This window comes from Rutilus rutilus (assembly GCF_951802725.1).
Source record: "Rutilus rutilus genome assembly, chromosome: 1".
Classification (NCBI taxonomy): domain Eukaryota; kingdom Metazoa; phylum Chordata; class Actinopteri; order Cypriniformes; family Leuciscidae; genus Rutilus; species Rutilus rutilus.
Genome location: NC_140209.1, coordinates 39,311,157 through 39,328,630, shown reverse-complemented (window position 1 = coordinate 39,328,630; position 17,474 = coordinate 39,311,157). Strand labels below are relative to the sequence as shown.

The 17,474-nt window shown below is 37.9% G+C and overlaps 2 protein-coding genes across 4 annotated transcripts; both read right to left on the bottom strand.

Moving 5' to 3' along the window:
- Positions 1–729: 729 nt before the first annotated feature.
- rac3a (Rac family small GTPase 3a) lies at positions 730–7,216 on the bottom strand. Of its 2 annotated transcripts, none has more exons than XM_084419541.1 (6): positions 7,050–7,216; positions 5,162–5,233; positions 4,922–5,039; positions 2,300–2,362; positions 2,040–2,199; positions 730–1,928 (listed from the first exon to the last, which is right to left on the bottom strand). In XM_084419541.1, the coding sequence occupies exons 1-6, from the start codon at positions 7,082–7,084 to the stop codon at positions 1,798–1,800; spliced, it is 579 nt and encodes a 192-aa protein (XP_084275667.1). In that variant the 5' UTR covers positions 7,085–7,216; the 3' UTR covers positions 730–1,797. The 2 variants fall into 2 exon arrangements, with proteins under 2 accessions (XP_084275667.1, XP_084275668.1); XM_084419542.1 differs by lacking the exon at positions 7,050–7,216 and adding an exon at positions 5,444–5,467.
- Positions 7,217–7,979: 763 nt separating this feature from the next.
- On the bottom strand, positions 7,980–17,220 carry prkar1aa (protein kinase, cAMP-dependent, regulatory, type I, alpha (tissue specific extinguisher 1) a). 2 transcript variants are annotated; one of them, XM_084434694.1, is made up of 11 exons: positions 17,094–17,220; positions 15,151–15,330; positions 14,874–15,041; positions 14,620–14,711; positions 14,463–14,524; positions 14,335–14,381; positions 13,373–13,531; positions 13,119–13,179; positions 12,819–12,940; positions 12,561–12,642; positions 7,980–11,135 (listed from the first exon to the last, which is right to left on the bottom strand). In XM_084434694.1, the coding sequence occupies exons 2-11, from the start codon at positions 15,322–15,324 to the stop codon at positions 10,963–10,965; spliced, it is 1,140 nt and encodes a 379-aa protein (XP_084290820.1). In that variant the 5' UTR covers positions 15,325–15,330; positions 17,094–17,220; the 3' UTR covers positions 7,980–10,962. The 2 variants fall into 2 exon arrangements, with proteins under 2 accessions (XP_084290820.1, XP_084290821.1); XM_084434695.1 differs by having other exon boundaries at positions 15,151–15,333; positions 17,094–17,195.
- Positions 17,221–17,474: the final 254 nt, after the last annotated feature.

Genomic DNA, 17,474 nt, shown 5'->3' with positions numbered 1-17,474 from the left:
TCGAGTCTTGGTTTGAAATATTAATACAGGTCAGGATAAAAACATATTTACACATTCTAACATGATTGGCTGGTTTTATACACCCCGACCAACATAAACTACAAAAGCAAACATAAACCTTTTTTTTTATATATACTTTTTTAAAAAGAAATCGTTACTGTAGTGTAAACGGTAGCCAGTTGGTGAAAATGAATATATTAAATATACAATTATATGTTTAAAATAATAATGTTGTTAAATACAGTTTTAATTATAAGCTGATATTTGTAATGTGTTTTTGTAAAGTCATAATTTTGTTATAATACTGTTATGATCTCTTTGAAATTTGGCAATGGTTACTATTTACTATTTGTGATTGGTTTTTGGTGAATTGTATTAAGACCACATAATAATAGTAAGTGGTATTAACAATTAAAAAACAAAATCATACAAAAGTGTATTTATTTTTGTATTTTTTAATTAATATATAATAACAAGTGAGATATCAATTATATTTTGACCTCTGAACTAGGAAATGTCCCCCTCCTTTTCAGAAATCTGGTTTAATCTGGAACTGGTTATGTCTGGTTATGTAAGCGATATTGTACAATCAGCCGATCATTATCGAGTTTCTTATATTCCCCTAGAGGGGTTTATTTTCATATAATGACCGGTTGGCTGTACATTTTCTTGTTGCACAGTTTATTATCAAATGAATAAAAGACCATAGCCACAACCATCCCTTCAAAATGATGTCACACTCATACTGGTTTATTTTATGGCAAGAACTGATTATGTATGTGCCAGTGATTTAATTTTCAGTCATTATTTATCAAAAATGCCTAATGCTAATGTATACTAACAAAACATAAATGTTCAGATGGCACACATAGACACATTTCTATCTCGAAATTGAAATATTAATCATTTAGAGGTAAAATAACATTTCAAAGAAATATCTGAACACTTAAAACAATGACATGTTAGCCCTGCACAAATATCAGAAATGGCACATTTCATCATGTTTCAAACATCAACACATATAGGAAAATGTTTAGCAAAAAAATATAAGACACGACAATGACTTTTAAACAAGACGTACAGCCTACACAAAATGATTTCCACTGCAAGTTGCAGTGTGTAGTCCATTAAACATTACAGCCAATTCTGAGTACAGTTTATTTCATATAGTATTCATTTTATTAACAGTATTTTATAAGCAAACAAATATTTCAGTACATTCACAGTAAAACACAGGTACAGTATGAAATGTTTAACAGGCAATAAAAGCTGAAAGTAAAATACTTTAAAAAGAATGTATTTACCGTCACCCCTCAAGTGAGAGCACTGACTATATGGCCACACATTTAACTCGCAAACGCTATTCACAATATCTTCTGACACATTCACAGATCCCACACGGGAAAAGTACCTGCAGATAAAATATGAATAGCCACAATTTCCACATGAAAAAAGCTCTGAAAAATGTAACATTTGTTGCAACAGGGCAAAGAACTTTACAGTTAGCTATGCTTGTTCTTTAGTAACTAATTATTCATTCTGATAGACATGCCATGGCCTTATGTCATTCTCTTCCAACATATTTTTGTTTTAAACCAACAATTTAAGGCAAAGTTTAATAATAACAAAGCAAATTTGGCATGTTGATGTATCTGTTACATCAGATATACCATGGAAATATATGTCTGCAGTTCATCGCCTCACAAGTTGGATTTATCTGTTCATAACAGCAGAGCAGAGGAGGAAGAAACCGCTGTTTACATGGCATATCAGTGAAGGAATTAGTTGTATTGTTCCTCAAAATACAGTACACTTCTTGCCCCTCTTCTTTACAGGTGGAGGGCACAAAACAGCACGGATGGCCTCATCAAACACGGTTTTTAAACCTCGCTGAGTAAGAGCAGAGCACTCCAGATACTTCACAGCACCTACAAAGCCAAAGAATCCAATGAGCCAACTATACATGACACAAAGCCCCAAGGCAATAGTGAAACATCATTATAGCACCATTGTTTTTATACCCAGGAAATCGTTCTTACCAATTTCTCTAGCCATGGCAAGTCCTTGCGGGTAAGTGATTGGAGCTAGTTTTTTATCCCGCAGTCGTTCAATCGTGTCTTTGTCATCCCGCAGATCAAGTTTAGTGCCCACAAGTATGATAGGGGTGTTTGGACAGTGATGGCGGACCTCAGGGTACCACTACAAAAAGAAATTTGGTTAACACAAGGCACCTAACACCTAGCGGATCTCGTTAAGGGATGTCTTTGAAAATATTTCGTATTCTTAGGTGGATACTTACCTTTGCTCTTACATTCTCAAAGGAAGCAGGGCTCACCAGTGAGAAGCAAATTAAAAACACATCCTGCAGAAAGAAAAAGGAGGCTCTTTGTAAAAATCATTGTCATCGATTATTCATTTCAGATTACATGGCACTATATGTAATTGTAGGCCTCGTCGACATGACAGCCGTCGGCACAGATCCTCAGCAGACAGGTCCTCTGCACAGACCTTATTGGCCAGCTTCGTCTCCATACTGGCATGATGAATCGCTCTTCAAGCAAAAGGAACTGGATGAATATTTTAATGCTACCTATCCCAATCTGAATTGTGACTTGTGATGCGGCCTGAATCATAATCACACCGTGTTCGTTCGTTGGCCAGAGGAGAACTTCATTAGTTGCACCAGGTGTGCTTGAGCTAGAACACATAAAATACCTGAACTGGCTAGGTTTGTTGAGTGTCACGTTTGACTGCATGTTAGAAATAGGCTATGGCTAAGTCAAATCATTAAATGCTCCAAAAGACACAGTTGGAAGCATAGTTTGCAACTTCAAAGTTAAAGGAAACATGATTACGCTACCTGGACGGGGCAGAAAAAGGAAGCTATCAACGGCTGCAACCAGATTTCTCAGAAGGCAGGTTCAGAAAAAACCCTTGAGTGACTGCAAAAGGCCTGCAGCAAGACTTGGTGGCAACAGGCAACAGGTTTCAGCTTGCACAGTAAGACGCGCACTAAACGCATGCCAGAACTCCAAGACGTACACCACTACTGATCCAAAATCATAAGAAAAGTGCTCAAAATCATATAAATATGGCACAGAAGTTTTGGGATTGTGTTCTGTGGAGCGATGAAACAAAACTGGAACTTTTCTGCCCTGTGGATCAGCTGTATGTCTGGATGAAGAAGAATGAAGCATATGCTGAAAAGAACACTATCTGCAGTTCAGCATGGTGGCGCTCGGTGATGCTCTGGGGCTGCTTTGCATCCTCTGACACTGGAAACCTGCAGCGTGTGGAAGGCAAGATGGATTCATTGAAGTATCAGGAAATCCTATGAGAAAACGTCATGCCGTCAGTGAGGAAGCTGATGCTTGGACCTTCCAACACGACAATGATCCCAAGCATACCTCAAATTCCACTAAGGCTTGGTTGCAGAAGAAGTCCTGGAAGATTCTACAGTGGCCATCACAGTCACCTGACTTGAACCCCATCTAAAATCTCTGGTGGGATTTGAAGGCGGCGGTTGCAGCACGCAAACCCAAGAATATTACTGAACTGGAGGCCATTGCTCACGAGGAATGGGCTAAGATTCCTCAGTGTCTGGTTATTCATCTCGTTTGCAGCAGGTCATAACAGCAAAATGGTGTTTTACTAAGTACTAAAGATGCTTGCCATGAAGCGGTTGAATAATTTTGAGAATGTGGAAGTCATTAAAAGTTGCATTTTAAGTTGAATTTGGGGAAACCACTTGAAACATTTGTTGTGTTGAGCCATTTCAATTACTTTTGTTTGATTTGTTCATTGCAAACACTTGAAAGTCTGTAAATTTTGCCAATAAACCTGATTTACAATGGAGTTTGAATAATTTTGATTACAACTGTATGTTCACCAAGGCTGCATTCATTTGATCAAAAATACAGTACAAACAGTAATATTGTGAAATATTATTATAATTTAAAATAGCTGTTTTCTATTTTAATTTAATTAAAAATGTAATTTATTCTTGTGAATGTCTTTATCAGTATTGAAATATTATATAATGTAATATAATTTCAAAGGAACAATTTGTTTGAAATAGAAATCTTTTGTAACATTATAAATGTCTTTCCTGTCACTTTTGATAATTGTAATGTGTCCTAAAAAAATCTTTTGAGCGGTAATGTACATTTTCATAGAAAGGGACAGAAGAAAGGTGGGGAATTCATATTTTCCAAAACCACTGTATATATTTGAACAAAGAAATAACTCAATTAGCTGCATTCCCAAATCCCACCCTAATGCTCAAAAGAAATATGATGTACATGTTGCCTTGCCAACTCAAAACAAAGCTAGTCTGTAGCTAAATATAATGAATTATTGGTTATATTTACAAAACAAAGAACAGGCCGTCCAAAAACATGATGAGGCAATAGATATATTCTACAGTTTCTACTTAAGAATAAAAATTATGAATGTTATGTAAGCCTGTTTCCGCCATGGAATAAAATAAATTTTAAAGGATAATTGCGAATTTTTATGTCACGATTCTGATTTTTTTTTCTCACAATTAAAAAGTCCAATTCTGAAGAAAGAAAGACTGACTTCATTTCTCAGAATTATGAGTTTATATCAATAAACTCTAGACAATTTTGACTTTATAACACGCAGTTGGAACTTTATATCACACAACTGCAAAATCACGCAATTCTGAGATAAAAAGTCTTAATTATCTTTTTTCTTTTTTTATTCAGTGGCGGAAACAAGTTTTGATAGAATGCAGTCCCAGTAATTAGTAAAAGAAAAATTTAATATCTTAACTGAAAAAAAAAAACACCATTGTGTCAAAACAGATAAAAAATACATGACTATACTCTGAGCTAAACTAGAAGATGATTATTGATAACTCAGGATTACAGAGCCAATAACAGAGATATTTAAGTACCGTTTGAGGGTATGAGAGTGGTCTAAGGCGATCATAGTCCTCCTGTCCTGCTGTATCCCAGAGGCCTAAGTTGACAGGTTTACCATCCACCATAACATTGGCAGAGTAGTTGTCAAACCTGAGGGTCACACAGATTTTTCAGAGCATTTCAGAAATACATACACAGAAGTAAACTGACACACACAGGCAGAACAGACACACAGGAATAATTCCCAGTTCAAGGTATCAAACTGTACTCACACTGTGGGAATATACTCTCCCGGGAAGGCATTAGTGGTGTAGCTGATGAGCAGACATGTCTTACCCACGGCACTGAAATACAAAAGATGCTAAGTGCTAAGTGTGATTGCAGCACTCAAGTCAAGTCAAGTGAGTTTATATGTAGAGATATACAAAGGAACGAAATGTCGTGCCTCACAGGACAACGATGTTCCATGTATAAACATATATAAATGCACATTGCCTATATTAAAAAGAGGTAATCTAACAAAACATATAAACATATACTCTGAACGGTCATACTGAGGGTTCAAGGACAGCACACCAAAAGTGAAAAGTCCTTTAGTTAGTCATCCAGACATCACGTTCACTCCTGGGCTCGATGGCACGCTGGCAGCAGCTCTTTAACAGCGCTGTTTTCAAATGAACTGCCCCACCGGATGAGGAGTGAATACAGGACGACAGCTTGTTGTCATGAAAAACACACACTCACATACAAAGAGCGTACACAGGAAATGCATTGGCGGGGTGACACTGAATAAGGAAAAGTGATAAAATTTAGGAGCAAGAGTGAGGAAGCGTGATAATAAAAGAGAGGGGAAAGAAGAAGTGAACAGGCCAAAAAAAAAACAATTATGTTTAAAGGCTGAGAAGCCCGGCTGTGAAATGTGGTCGCCCATTGCAAATGACAGAAAGCATGTATCATGAGACAGGGACTAAACCCTTAACAGTTGCAAGACCAACTGCATCAATGAAACAGCTTTTTTAATTCTCCACAGTCTAAAATAAACTTTGAATTAAGCATACATTTAACCAACACCATGATATAAATCCAAATCATATCAAATAGTATAGATAATAAACAGTTTGACTGATATTTTTTTGCTTCTATCAGTCCTTCAATATAACTATTTATAATAACAACATCACCCAACAATAGCGTTGCAGCGCAGGTAAATTAATTTAACATTTTGTAATTATTCATCATTTTACAGAACAGCTATTCATGCTTATGAATTGTTACAGAAATGGTATTGTAAGCAGAAATGTTAGTATTATTTAGCTATTGTTACAAATTCATAGTGCATATTATTTACATTATACTGTTGTAGTCTAATCATTATCTAGATTATTCTTTCAAAATATAGCAGTAAGAAAAAAAACGATGTTGTGTAGTGATTATATGACCACTTAAATGTTAAAAAATAACGGTATAAGTAATGTTAAAAGAAATAACATTTCACTTGATCTCTACCAAATACCAATTGCAATGTAGCTATTTGTTATTTCATTGTGGATTATCAACAAATGCAATTTTATGATGTGAAATTTTGCTCTCAGGTAAAAATAAAGGAAGGAAAAAAAGAATTATGTGAAGGTTGATAATAAAGTTCAGTCTCACGAGCACTTTATGATTTAGGGGAGTGGATCATTTCCAATTTAGAGCTCTAGTGATGTAGGAGTAAACCATGACATCATAGCCATTCCACGTACACGCGCATTATTTCTACGCTGCACGAGATCCGTTTAATATCCGTTTAATGCATTTTCTGCATGGTTTACAAAACATTGTCATACTACTTTAGTGTGAAAAACATCAATTGAAACATTGAAAAAAACAGACAAAACGCCTGAGCACAGCAGCATATATTAAACAAAACGGCCACCACCAGAGTCTGTGCTCATTACAATCTCATTTAAACGATGATGATATAACACCTAGGCTACAGTGTCTCGAAGAATGACAGTAATATTTATAATTATAAAATTATCAGTTTTGTCTAAGCTGAATCCACTCAACCGCTGTGCCAACCCAAAATCCCGAAGCTCCTCGCAACAATTGCTTTTCTCCCAAAGAAACCTCCGTACAAACACGAGCAATTTGACCATTTATTCTTCAACATCTTACCCGTCGCCGACAACAACACACTTGATGGCTTGCATTTGCAGTGCACGAGTAGTATCCGACGAGAGAGGAATCTGTAGAAATAGCCTGAAATGTGATGTTGAGGTGCCTGTGCAGCAGCAGAGCAGCGGTCGGTGGCAGTCGGGGGTCTTTCACGATACTTCCGAAAAAACACGAACAGAAGGTTCGTGCTTTTTCGGAAGTCTCGTGAGGAGCCCATCTGCTTTTCTTCTCTCCTATTCATTTTAATATTATGATGCGTCTGTGAAAATATTCATGTTATAGACAAAGTAAACGCTTCGCATTAAAATGTAATTCTTAAAAACACGTTTACATCTTTAAAGAAACTGGAAATAGTGGATGTAAATGAGATTTGTACACCAGTGACGGGGTTAAGAGAACAACTGTCATTCCAGTGCCAGCTGGAATGACAGTTGTCTGTTGAGTGTGGACGGCAGGGTGGGGCAAAATGACAGAAATCTCTGGGAAAATCCCATTAACTCTCATGAAATGGTGAAATAAAAGTCCTCAAAATAGGCATTTCAACAACTGGATGCAGTCATCGATCCAGATTAACATCTCCGTCAGAGTTCTACAAAACAGCCGCTTACATGATTTTATTTTGTAAAAGAGAACATTATTGCTGTAATTTCCATGTTACACACAGTATAGTCTTAAAAGTCTGGGATGTTGCTTATGGAGTGAAAAGTGGGAATGATTCACAGGGCCTACAGGTAGATTTCAGCAGGATAGAAGTTTGATCCATTAGGATTAATTCAATGTTGGTATTTGATGTCGAAATATGTAGCCTAATAAACAAATCATACATTGTGGGATGTAAGAGTTAATATTTGAATCTGTAGTCCTTGAGACATACTTCAGAAATACTTTTGATGTATGAAAACAGCACAGAAAACAGAAGACGCTTACATATTCAAGAATTAATCATTTTATTGCTTGACCTGCCATTGGGACAATCTATACCAAAAGGTTTACAACTTGAGCACATCCAATGAAATCAAACCGTACACAGTTATACAAAAAAGCATAATAGAAAAATGGTCCCTCGACATTTTACAACTCTCTGTGTTGAGGGCTTAAACTGAAGAATGGGTGAACAGGAGTCTCTACGCTCTGGTGGCAAAGCTTATGAGCAAATATCAATTCCTCTGTACTTACTAGAACACAATTTTACTGAAAACTCCAGAAGAAAACACAATTGGCAGTCACAACCAGGTAATGAAAAGCAGGCTACAAAAAAAAAAAGGGGGGTAGAGGTTGCTAATACAAACACATTTCCAGTGACCACTGAATGATCTTCAAGAAACATGGCCTGAAGTTGTTTAAAAAAAAAAAAAAAAATTTTTTTTAATAAAAGGTAAGCAGAAAATTTGCAGAGGAACAAAATCATTTAATCCACTCATAAAGGGGAGAGAATTACAATAAACATCAATGATGCATTTTACAGAAAACAAGGGATTTGCTTTTTGTCATTTGTCATCAAATGAAGTTAAATGAATAGACCAATGCATATATGAGCAATAACAAGTAGACTAATCCGCAATTCTTTGCCTATCTTCGGGTGTCACAGTTTAACATTAAGGACTCATAATAATATAGAATTTCAACATGTTCATTTATTCAACCCCATCATAAGGCATAAACCACTCATTGAAAAGACAGTGGAACGGTTAATCAAAAGGCTATATGGAATCCCCTGTAATTATGGGTGCAAATTCTGTGTTTTTAAAGCTACAGCACCAAGATTTGACTGATTCTGAAATTCTAGTCTAGAGGGGCAGAAATCTGTGAATGTCAGAAAACATCTTATTTTTCCTAGACATCTGCACTGACATGCTGTAAGGCTCTCAAATCAAGCGTCAGAGTAAAGTGAAAACAATTCTCCCATGTGGTTATTAATAGGACAGAGTCAGATATTGAAGATAAAAACACACACTAAATATAAGTCTTTCTTTATAATATCTTTCTTCAATTAACAGCAATTTTGGGACAGTTCTGTGCAAACTCTTAATTACTGGAGCTTTAAGTCTGAATAAATTACACTGCTCAGAGGATCTGGATATACAGATGAAATAAAACATTGCAGATTACAAATAATACAGGTGACGAGCCAAGAGAATATTAATGAATATATTAGGGGGAAAATAACTACAAGAAAACGTCTGTTGGCTTTGCATTATGAACGTAAAGAAATCAGGCACTTTTCGAAACCCAAATTTGCTTTCAATAACATGAGTCTGTTGTACAAATGAGCTGGATATCTGTAATTACATAACACAAGATGTGTGGAAAACAAAAATAAAATTCACATCAGTTATTTCCAAATAATACAAGAGTATCTCTGTGCGATAATTAAAATCTACCTTCAGCAACTGTTAACACTATTGTACCACCCAGTAAAACACAACTCGGAGAACTCGAAGAACAATATCTGATTGAGATTAAGGTGGTGGCAGTAGTGGATCGCAAATCGATTTCCAAACATTTGATGGATCCCAACCCTAATGGCATACAGACACCACGAACTCAACACAAGCGGCAAATACTGTCCCTGTTTTAAGACTTTCATTTGACTATATAGGTAAGGTGAATAATCTAAATCTCAACAGTGAAAAGGACTAAATCTCAACTCTAAAAACAACAGTGATTATTTGAAAACAGTTTTTCTTAGACCTGCCCTGTTTATTAACCAGACTATTTCAGTTAAAAATAAATAAATAAAACAAGACATTTGGGGTTTCGAAGCAGTTCGCATACACTAATCGAGAGAGAACCCCTAATGGGATCTATGTGGGTCAAGGAGGTCACCAAGTAGTTACTTCCTGTTGAGGAGGATCCTCACGTACTCAGAAAGCTTCAGATTTCATTAACCATTACATTTCTGTAACTCTTCTTAACAATTAAACAAAACATACAAATATAATATCTTTTCTGTATCCGCCATAAACACGATGTTGAATAAAATAAGATTACACGGCCTTTGCGTGGGGGAAACAAACAAATAAAAGCATTTGCAGCATGTGGCATTTCAGAAGGGAGAAAATGCGATAGAAAAAAAGAGAAAGAAAAGAAAAAACAACTTTAAAAGGAGATTTAACTAGTCCTGGCCTGTTCTAAATAAGAGTCCAGAGCAAGCCTGTGTGTATAGCAAAACGCCCAAAGGAAAATAAACAAAGCCCAATGCAAAGGGATCAAATGCCACAATGAAATACAGCAGGTGTATATAAAGCATTTTTTAAAGCATCAAACTGTGCAAAAAAAATAGTATGGTCATTTACTTCTAATATATAATCTTTTACATACACTATATATGTGCAGCTATAACAATAAAAGAGCAAAGCTGATCACCATGATAAACACGGTGACATTTTAACTTCAGTACCCCCAAGAAAACAATATAACACACATGGATTTATGCCTTTGGCTTCCCTATATTCAAACGCTTGAAATTAATGAGGGAAAACTGCATCTGAAACTCGATGGCTCAATTAAGATACATCCTTATATACTGAGTAAATACACTACATGAATATCAGTCCTGCCACTGTTTTCCTTCCATTCCAAACACTGTTATACAGAAACATGAAGCAATTCGGACGCAAGAGAAAATCCCGATAGACCTTGTTATTTCAACATCTGTTCACGTGACAGGCATCTGTGGCACAACGACTGGCTCGTTTCTCAGGCAAAACTAGCAATCGGCCTTATGGTAAATCTAGGATGGATTCAAATGCGACAGGGTACGGCACAAATCGGAAAAAAACAGACAGACAGAGAGAGAACACTGAAGTGAATGGGCACCTGGGTGTTGGAAAATGCGTAAAGAAAAGTAAGAAAATAAAGCAAATTTGCATTGGTGGACCCTGCAATTGAGGAGGTAAGAGCCTAGCGTGCCTCAGACCGACAGAGACACGAAGCTGTTGTACTGCTGTATGTTTCTCTTCAGGATATCTGAGCAGGGGCCGAGCACGCGTTCGAACCTGGGGCGGTCAAGTTTTACGCACTTCAGAGGGCCGCGAGCAACCACGGTGGCAGCACGAGGCCGGTTCATGAGCAGAGCGATCTCACCTGATGAAACACATGGAGGGAAATCAGAAAAGAGCGACAGAGAAACAAACACATTAAGGTGCGCTAATGGACACTGTACATGGAGTCAATAGCCGTGTTTCCGCTGTTGGGCCAATGTCGTGCTAGTGCGTGCCAGGGCCAGTCGCGTTTCCACTGCCACTTCTGGGGCTTGATCGGCCTCATCGGGGTCCAAAGTGGGCCAACTGGGGCTTGAACAAAGGCGGAGTTTCCCTGAGTCAAGTGAGGGTCAACGCCACCGCTCATTTCCCATGTTATAATACCAGACTATCAGCTAACCTCAACATTTAAGACATTTAAAAAAGAAATTCAGCTCAAAACTCACTTTCAGACACCAGCGAGACTTTGAAATAACTTCCGATTGCGATCTGATGCCGATTCTGATCACCTTATGATGCAGAAATATATTTATGCGATGCTAAAGGCTACTTATGCTAACCATTGCAATAATAAATACGTATATGATTATGGAAAATACCAGAGACTGCTTGAGGAACGTAGACAAATCATACATGATGCAGACGGGCTTAGGACCGTCCTCGGCAGTGTCTTTAAGTAAAGTGTTCGGCGGAGTCTTTAAGTAAAGACTCAAGGTAGCGCTGCGGGTCTACTGGCCCGACAGTGGAAACGCAGCTTGGCGCTTGAGGTCCGAGGCTATTGGCCCCGCCGGCACGTTGTTAGCCCTGGCTAGACAGTGGAAAAGCGGCTAATATGTAATTACATTAAAGGGATAGTTCGCCCAAAAATGATATTAAACCCATGATTTACTCACCCTCAAGCCGTTCGAGATGCATATGTCAATCTTTTTTCAGACGAACACATTTTCAGTTATTTTAGAAAATAGTAGCGGTCGACGCGCGTTCATGGAGATGGATGCTGGCGTATGACGTAGGACGTAGCGTAGGAAGCGTCGTGACGTAGAACGAACGTAGAGTTTTGTTTTGCTCTGCTCTCTGGCTGCGCTGTCACGTTCGTTCTACGTCATACGCCAGCATCTATCTCCGTGAACGCGCGTCGACCGCTACCGGAAGCCAGTTATTTTCGTTTATAAAGTTTTAAATATGTATATTTTTACGACAAAACCGCACGGATTACCCTCAGAAGGCCTTCGTTTATCCCCCTGGAGCCGGATGGATTACTTTTGTGGAGAATGCATGCTCATTTTCGGACTACAACGAGCTGGACCCCATTGCTTCACACTATAACCACTGAAAGATCTAAGACATTTTCTAAAATAACTGAAAATGTGTTCGTCTGAAAAAAGATTGACATATGCATCTCGAACGGCTTGAGGGTGAGTAAATCATGGGCTAAATATCATTTTTGGGCGAACTATCCCTTTAACAAAAGAATTTCTGGGAGATGACTGGGATAAGCTTTCCAGAGAGTAAAGAAAAACACATTTACCAAAGTAGTCAGATGGTGCGAGTCTTCCGACCTCCACAAATTCCTCATTCTCCGACCGCCGCTGCAGGACTGCTGCCGAGCCCTGAGGACACAAGTCTAAATCAATACATCTATTCTCCCATTACGTTCTCATTATTTACTTGTGTTTGTAATTGTGCATAAATGTGAAGATAAAAAAAGTCTACAAAACCATATGACTCTAATTAACAAAGACTTGTTTGATGAGAACAGTGTAAAAAAAAGAGCATGGAAAGTTACCTCAAGGATAATGAAAAACTCATCTCCCGGTTGACCCTGCACAACAATCTTCTGGCCATCTTCAAACTGGACTGTCTCGAGTGCGTCAGCAACCGTCAACCGTTCCCATTTATCCAGAGACTCTGCTCACAGGATGTTAGAATGTCATCAGTGAGCACTTCACAAGATTTGCTTACAGCATTATTGAGCTGCATTACACTGCCACAAAAAGCAAATGCTTTGTTTTGCTTTTTTACACAGTTTACTATGAAAACAAGCCTGCAAATATACATAACCTAAAAAGAAATGCATTAAACTCACCCAAAATGGAGACCTTGCTAAGGAATTCCTCATACATTTTTCTCTTTCTTAGAGTACTTCCCTAAACACAGAATAAAAAATAAAAAAAGTTAAGCAGGAGAAAGAAAATGTGGCCATTTTATAAAATACAAGACCGGTAAAAATCACAAATGATAAAAAAAATTTAATAAATCACAAAACACTTCAAAATTAAAAAGTAAAAGTTGTTTGTATGATATCATACCATGCAATTATCAGTTAAATAGTGTACTAACCATGAGTATTCTCCTGTAGCTGTCTCTGTCAATTCCCCACAGCTTGACGTTAGTTTTTGCTCTGACAGTGGCAGCTCTGGGAGTGCCGTAGATTAAAGCCAGCTCACCAAAACTGCCACCCTCTCCAATACTGGTCACCCACTCATTGTTGACGTACACCTATCAAAAACAACAGTGATATCTCAGTCATTATCATTCCAAATGTTAAAGAGCCCCTGTTATGCTAATTTAAAGGATCCTAATTGTGTTTTGGAGGTTTCCTACAATAGCACCAAAGGTCAAACACTTTATTTTTTCATAATATACATTGCACATGACCTAATTTCTCAAAGAGTCTGAAAACGGTTTGTTCGAAGATTCAGGCTCTCTAAACCCTCGGAGACAAAACGCCTATTACCATATCTGAATTTCAGCTCCGGAGGCTTCCTCAGCACTTGTGTATACAGTGATACAAACAGTAATCATGGTGTTGGTTTTACCGTGTCAATTTGAGCCTGAATCCTCATCCTTTGAAGTGCATGCAAAGTGGATTCACAGCGCAGAAAACGACAACATGAACCAAACTCTTCCAGGCTTCAGCTACAACTACAGTTTGATGGCACGTCAAAGTACTAATTTAGACGTTGTTCGCAGGCAGCTAATGAAGATCATAGGCTGGCATTATGCAAATGTGTTACAGTGTAACATGGATTCGTAACAGGAAGTGAGACTGACGACTCGTTTCGGCAGTTCAGAATCAAAATCTTCAGAATCTTTACAATAAGTTTATTTGTTGTGAACTTTGATCTTTAAAATTTTGCTGACCTTTTACATTCACAAACAGCTATATTACACACTACATGAAAGGTAATATTCGAAAAAGCATAATAGGGGCACTTTAATAACTCTATCCAAGTTAAAAAAAACATGTATGTATTATTATATTACATCCTGATTCAACATCAATTTAGAATTGCACTTACATCCATTTCGCCTTGATCAATAACATAAAAATTGTCACCCTCATCCCCTGAAATTAGAAACACAATATATTAGTCTAAATATTCTTTCCATTTTTACACAATCAGCTCCTCCTCAAAAGAAGCCTAACCTTGTTGAATGACAGTCTCTCCTGCAATGTAGGTGACTGAGAACATGGCGTCAAATATGTCACTGTGAAGAGAAAAATAAGTTGTTTTCAGTAAATGAAATACTTTATTAGTTAAACTAAATCATTCAATCTACTATTCAAAAACAAAATGTGTTACCTTCTTTCGTTGTCATCAAGATGGGCAAAAAGCACATTCTTTTCAATCGCTTTAGCAAGGGCAGCCATAGTTTTGTAGTCTTTAGGAATGACCTGTAAAAACAGAACGTTTTCTAAGTAAACAGCAACTGCAGGGAAAGTAGAATTCAGCATCCCAATAATATTATTTTGAAAGATTTTGAAAGAATGACATGTAAATGCAACAAGTTCTGATTTAAAATACAAATTTCTAGGAAAAAGTAGGAAGCTAGTTACCTTTCTGACATAAGAAGCTGCATCTTCCTCAGTGTAGACCTCTGCGCTGATGGCACCGCGGCGTCGTCGGCCCTTAACTACGGGATTCATGGGAGGAGAGACCTCATCTTCTCGGGAGTCTGAGCGAGAGCTCGACTTCTGCTGGTTGCTGATCTGTTTTGCTTCCTCCTGATAGACATAAACTTTGTTCACGGCACTGAAACTCACTTTTCAAGAGTAAAGAACATCTGTAAAGAGTCTAAGCCTATGTGGTTTTACTCCAAAGAAAATGACTAACCTTCTCAAGCCTCTCAAAGCACTCTTTGAGGAAAAGCATGGGCCTCTCAGGCCTGACGGTGCACAGCTGCACAATGCATTCCTTCAGCAGCTGCTGGATGTTGTGCTTCTGCACGTAACGCTCACACTCCCGCAAGCTCCTCTCTTCTTCACTGCTCGTACTGCTGGACGCCATGGTGACCTGCTGACCAGAAACATGCAATTCACATCAGCTTATGAAACCCAAGAAATCTGGAGCAAATCCAAACCTTACCTAAATGTCATTGGACCAACTAGTTTTATAGTGAAATGCGAAGAGTTATCAGAGTAGTGTAATGCCATGAGTGCAATTTCATTGTGAAGTCCTCATGAATCAGAAGTTGCAAACAACTGTTGTGACAAACAACAAATTGTAACATATAGAGGAGAGGGCTTGATTTTAGCACACCTCCTCGCCATCTCGAGCTTGTAGCCGACTGACATGTGGAGGGAGGTGGTTAAAGGATGTTCTCGAAATTCCTTCAAACTAACGTCATCAGAGAAGGAATGTCATTCCAGGAAGAAGCACATTTTCAGATTTTGACTAAAGACAAACTATTTTCTCCAGTGCATACCACATTGTTATGGAAATTCTTAAAATCACGCATCTAATATATTTGTATGTTCCTGGTTTGAGCCGCATTCATTTGTCAAGCATTCTGGATTCTGTATCTTCTTTAAACACACACACTGTGTTTTCATGTTTTATGGTGACTTCCCATAGACATAATGATTTTTATACTGTACAAACTGTATATTCTATCCCATTACACTAACCCTAAACCTACCAACCAATGAAAACTTTCAGCATTTTTACATTTTCAAAAAACATCACTTAGTATGTTTTATAAGCGTTTTTTCTCATGGGGACCAAAAATGTTGCATAGTTGCAAAAATGACACAAAGTTTGTCCCCATAATGTAGGATTTACCAGGCCACACACACACACACACACACACACACACACACACGTGTGCTCTCATTATCAGATCAAGTGTAGATATTCCTCTGGTTAAAATCATCTCCAACAATCCTGTCAACAGTATAAGTAAATAATTCTGTGAATTCAAATGTGTTACAGTGTTACAATATTCCCACATATTTTAACCATTTTACATTTCCAGTCATCTGCCATTATGGGATATGAAAACTAATTTTGAAAAGATTGGACTCACAAAGAGAATTTCCCAACTGATGAAATTCCAACTGAATAAAATACCAAGATATATCAAGATTTTATTCAATTCCATGACTTATCCTGGCCTAACAGTTGACATTTTAACAATCCCTTACATTACCAGGTCTTCCTTGACCATGTGACCTCGTGATCATAACCTAATAAAACAAAAAACAAACTACCAGTGCTAATAAATAGACATATTGCTGCAAACCAATAAACCATTCAAACACTTTCAAAGGAGGTGCTGTCAAAGTGAAACAAGTTAAACGGCTAACATGGCTCCCATACTTCGCACATGCTACATATCTAGACTAGAAAATCCAGCTATGTCTCTCAGCTATCATGTAAATAATCAGAAAGTGTTGCATTTTGTCAGGTATGCTGTGGTCCCTGGTCCCAGTCCGGGCGCCTGAGCTCATAAAATGCGCAGTTCACATCCCCACAGGCATCTCACGAATATAACGCTATTCGCTCATGTGAACATAACATTATTTTAGCGCAGAAAACACATGCCGATGCAAGTACAGGTCATTTAGCGCGTGTTTAAAAGTTAAACAGCGTAAACCTGCAGCTCTGGGTTATCTGTAGCTAGTTTTGTCAAGCAGCAAAATACGCCATCTTGCAAGCTACATTTTCACAACAACGGAAGCCGACGGCATTACAGTAACCTCTCTACGAGCCGGTCGACTCACACATCGATATCAACAAACGTTACAGCGAAGACCTCTACCTTTAAATATTCATACCTGAGACGCTTCGATGAGTTTGTCGACGTGTTTTACTCTTTTACACTGGCTTTCCCACAGTCCTTGGATGGATGGATGCCTCACCGGAAAAGGTTATGACCAATCACAAACAACGATTGACGTCAATGCGCCTCGATCTGGGAAACCCGTTACTCCTCACAACCTTAAAGGGCAAGTGCTTGTTTTTGTATTTCGATGAGATCGAGTTTATCAACCAGCTAGTTTATTACATTCTGCTGCACATAATGTGCTACATGCGCTGAGTGTTTAAATCATATTTTACAGTCATCCGGCAGTGACATTTAAACCAAAAAACACTGTGACCCTGTGTGATATGGATCTGATGACAGCTGAAAAGGTTAACGTTAAATGGTCTGTGCA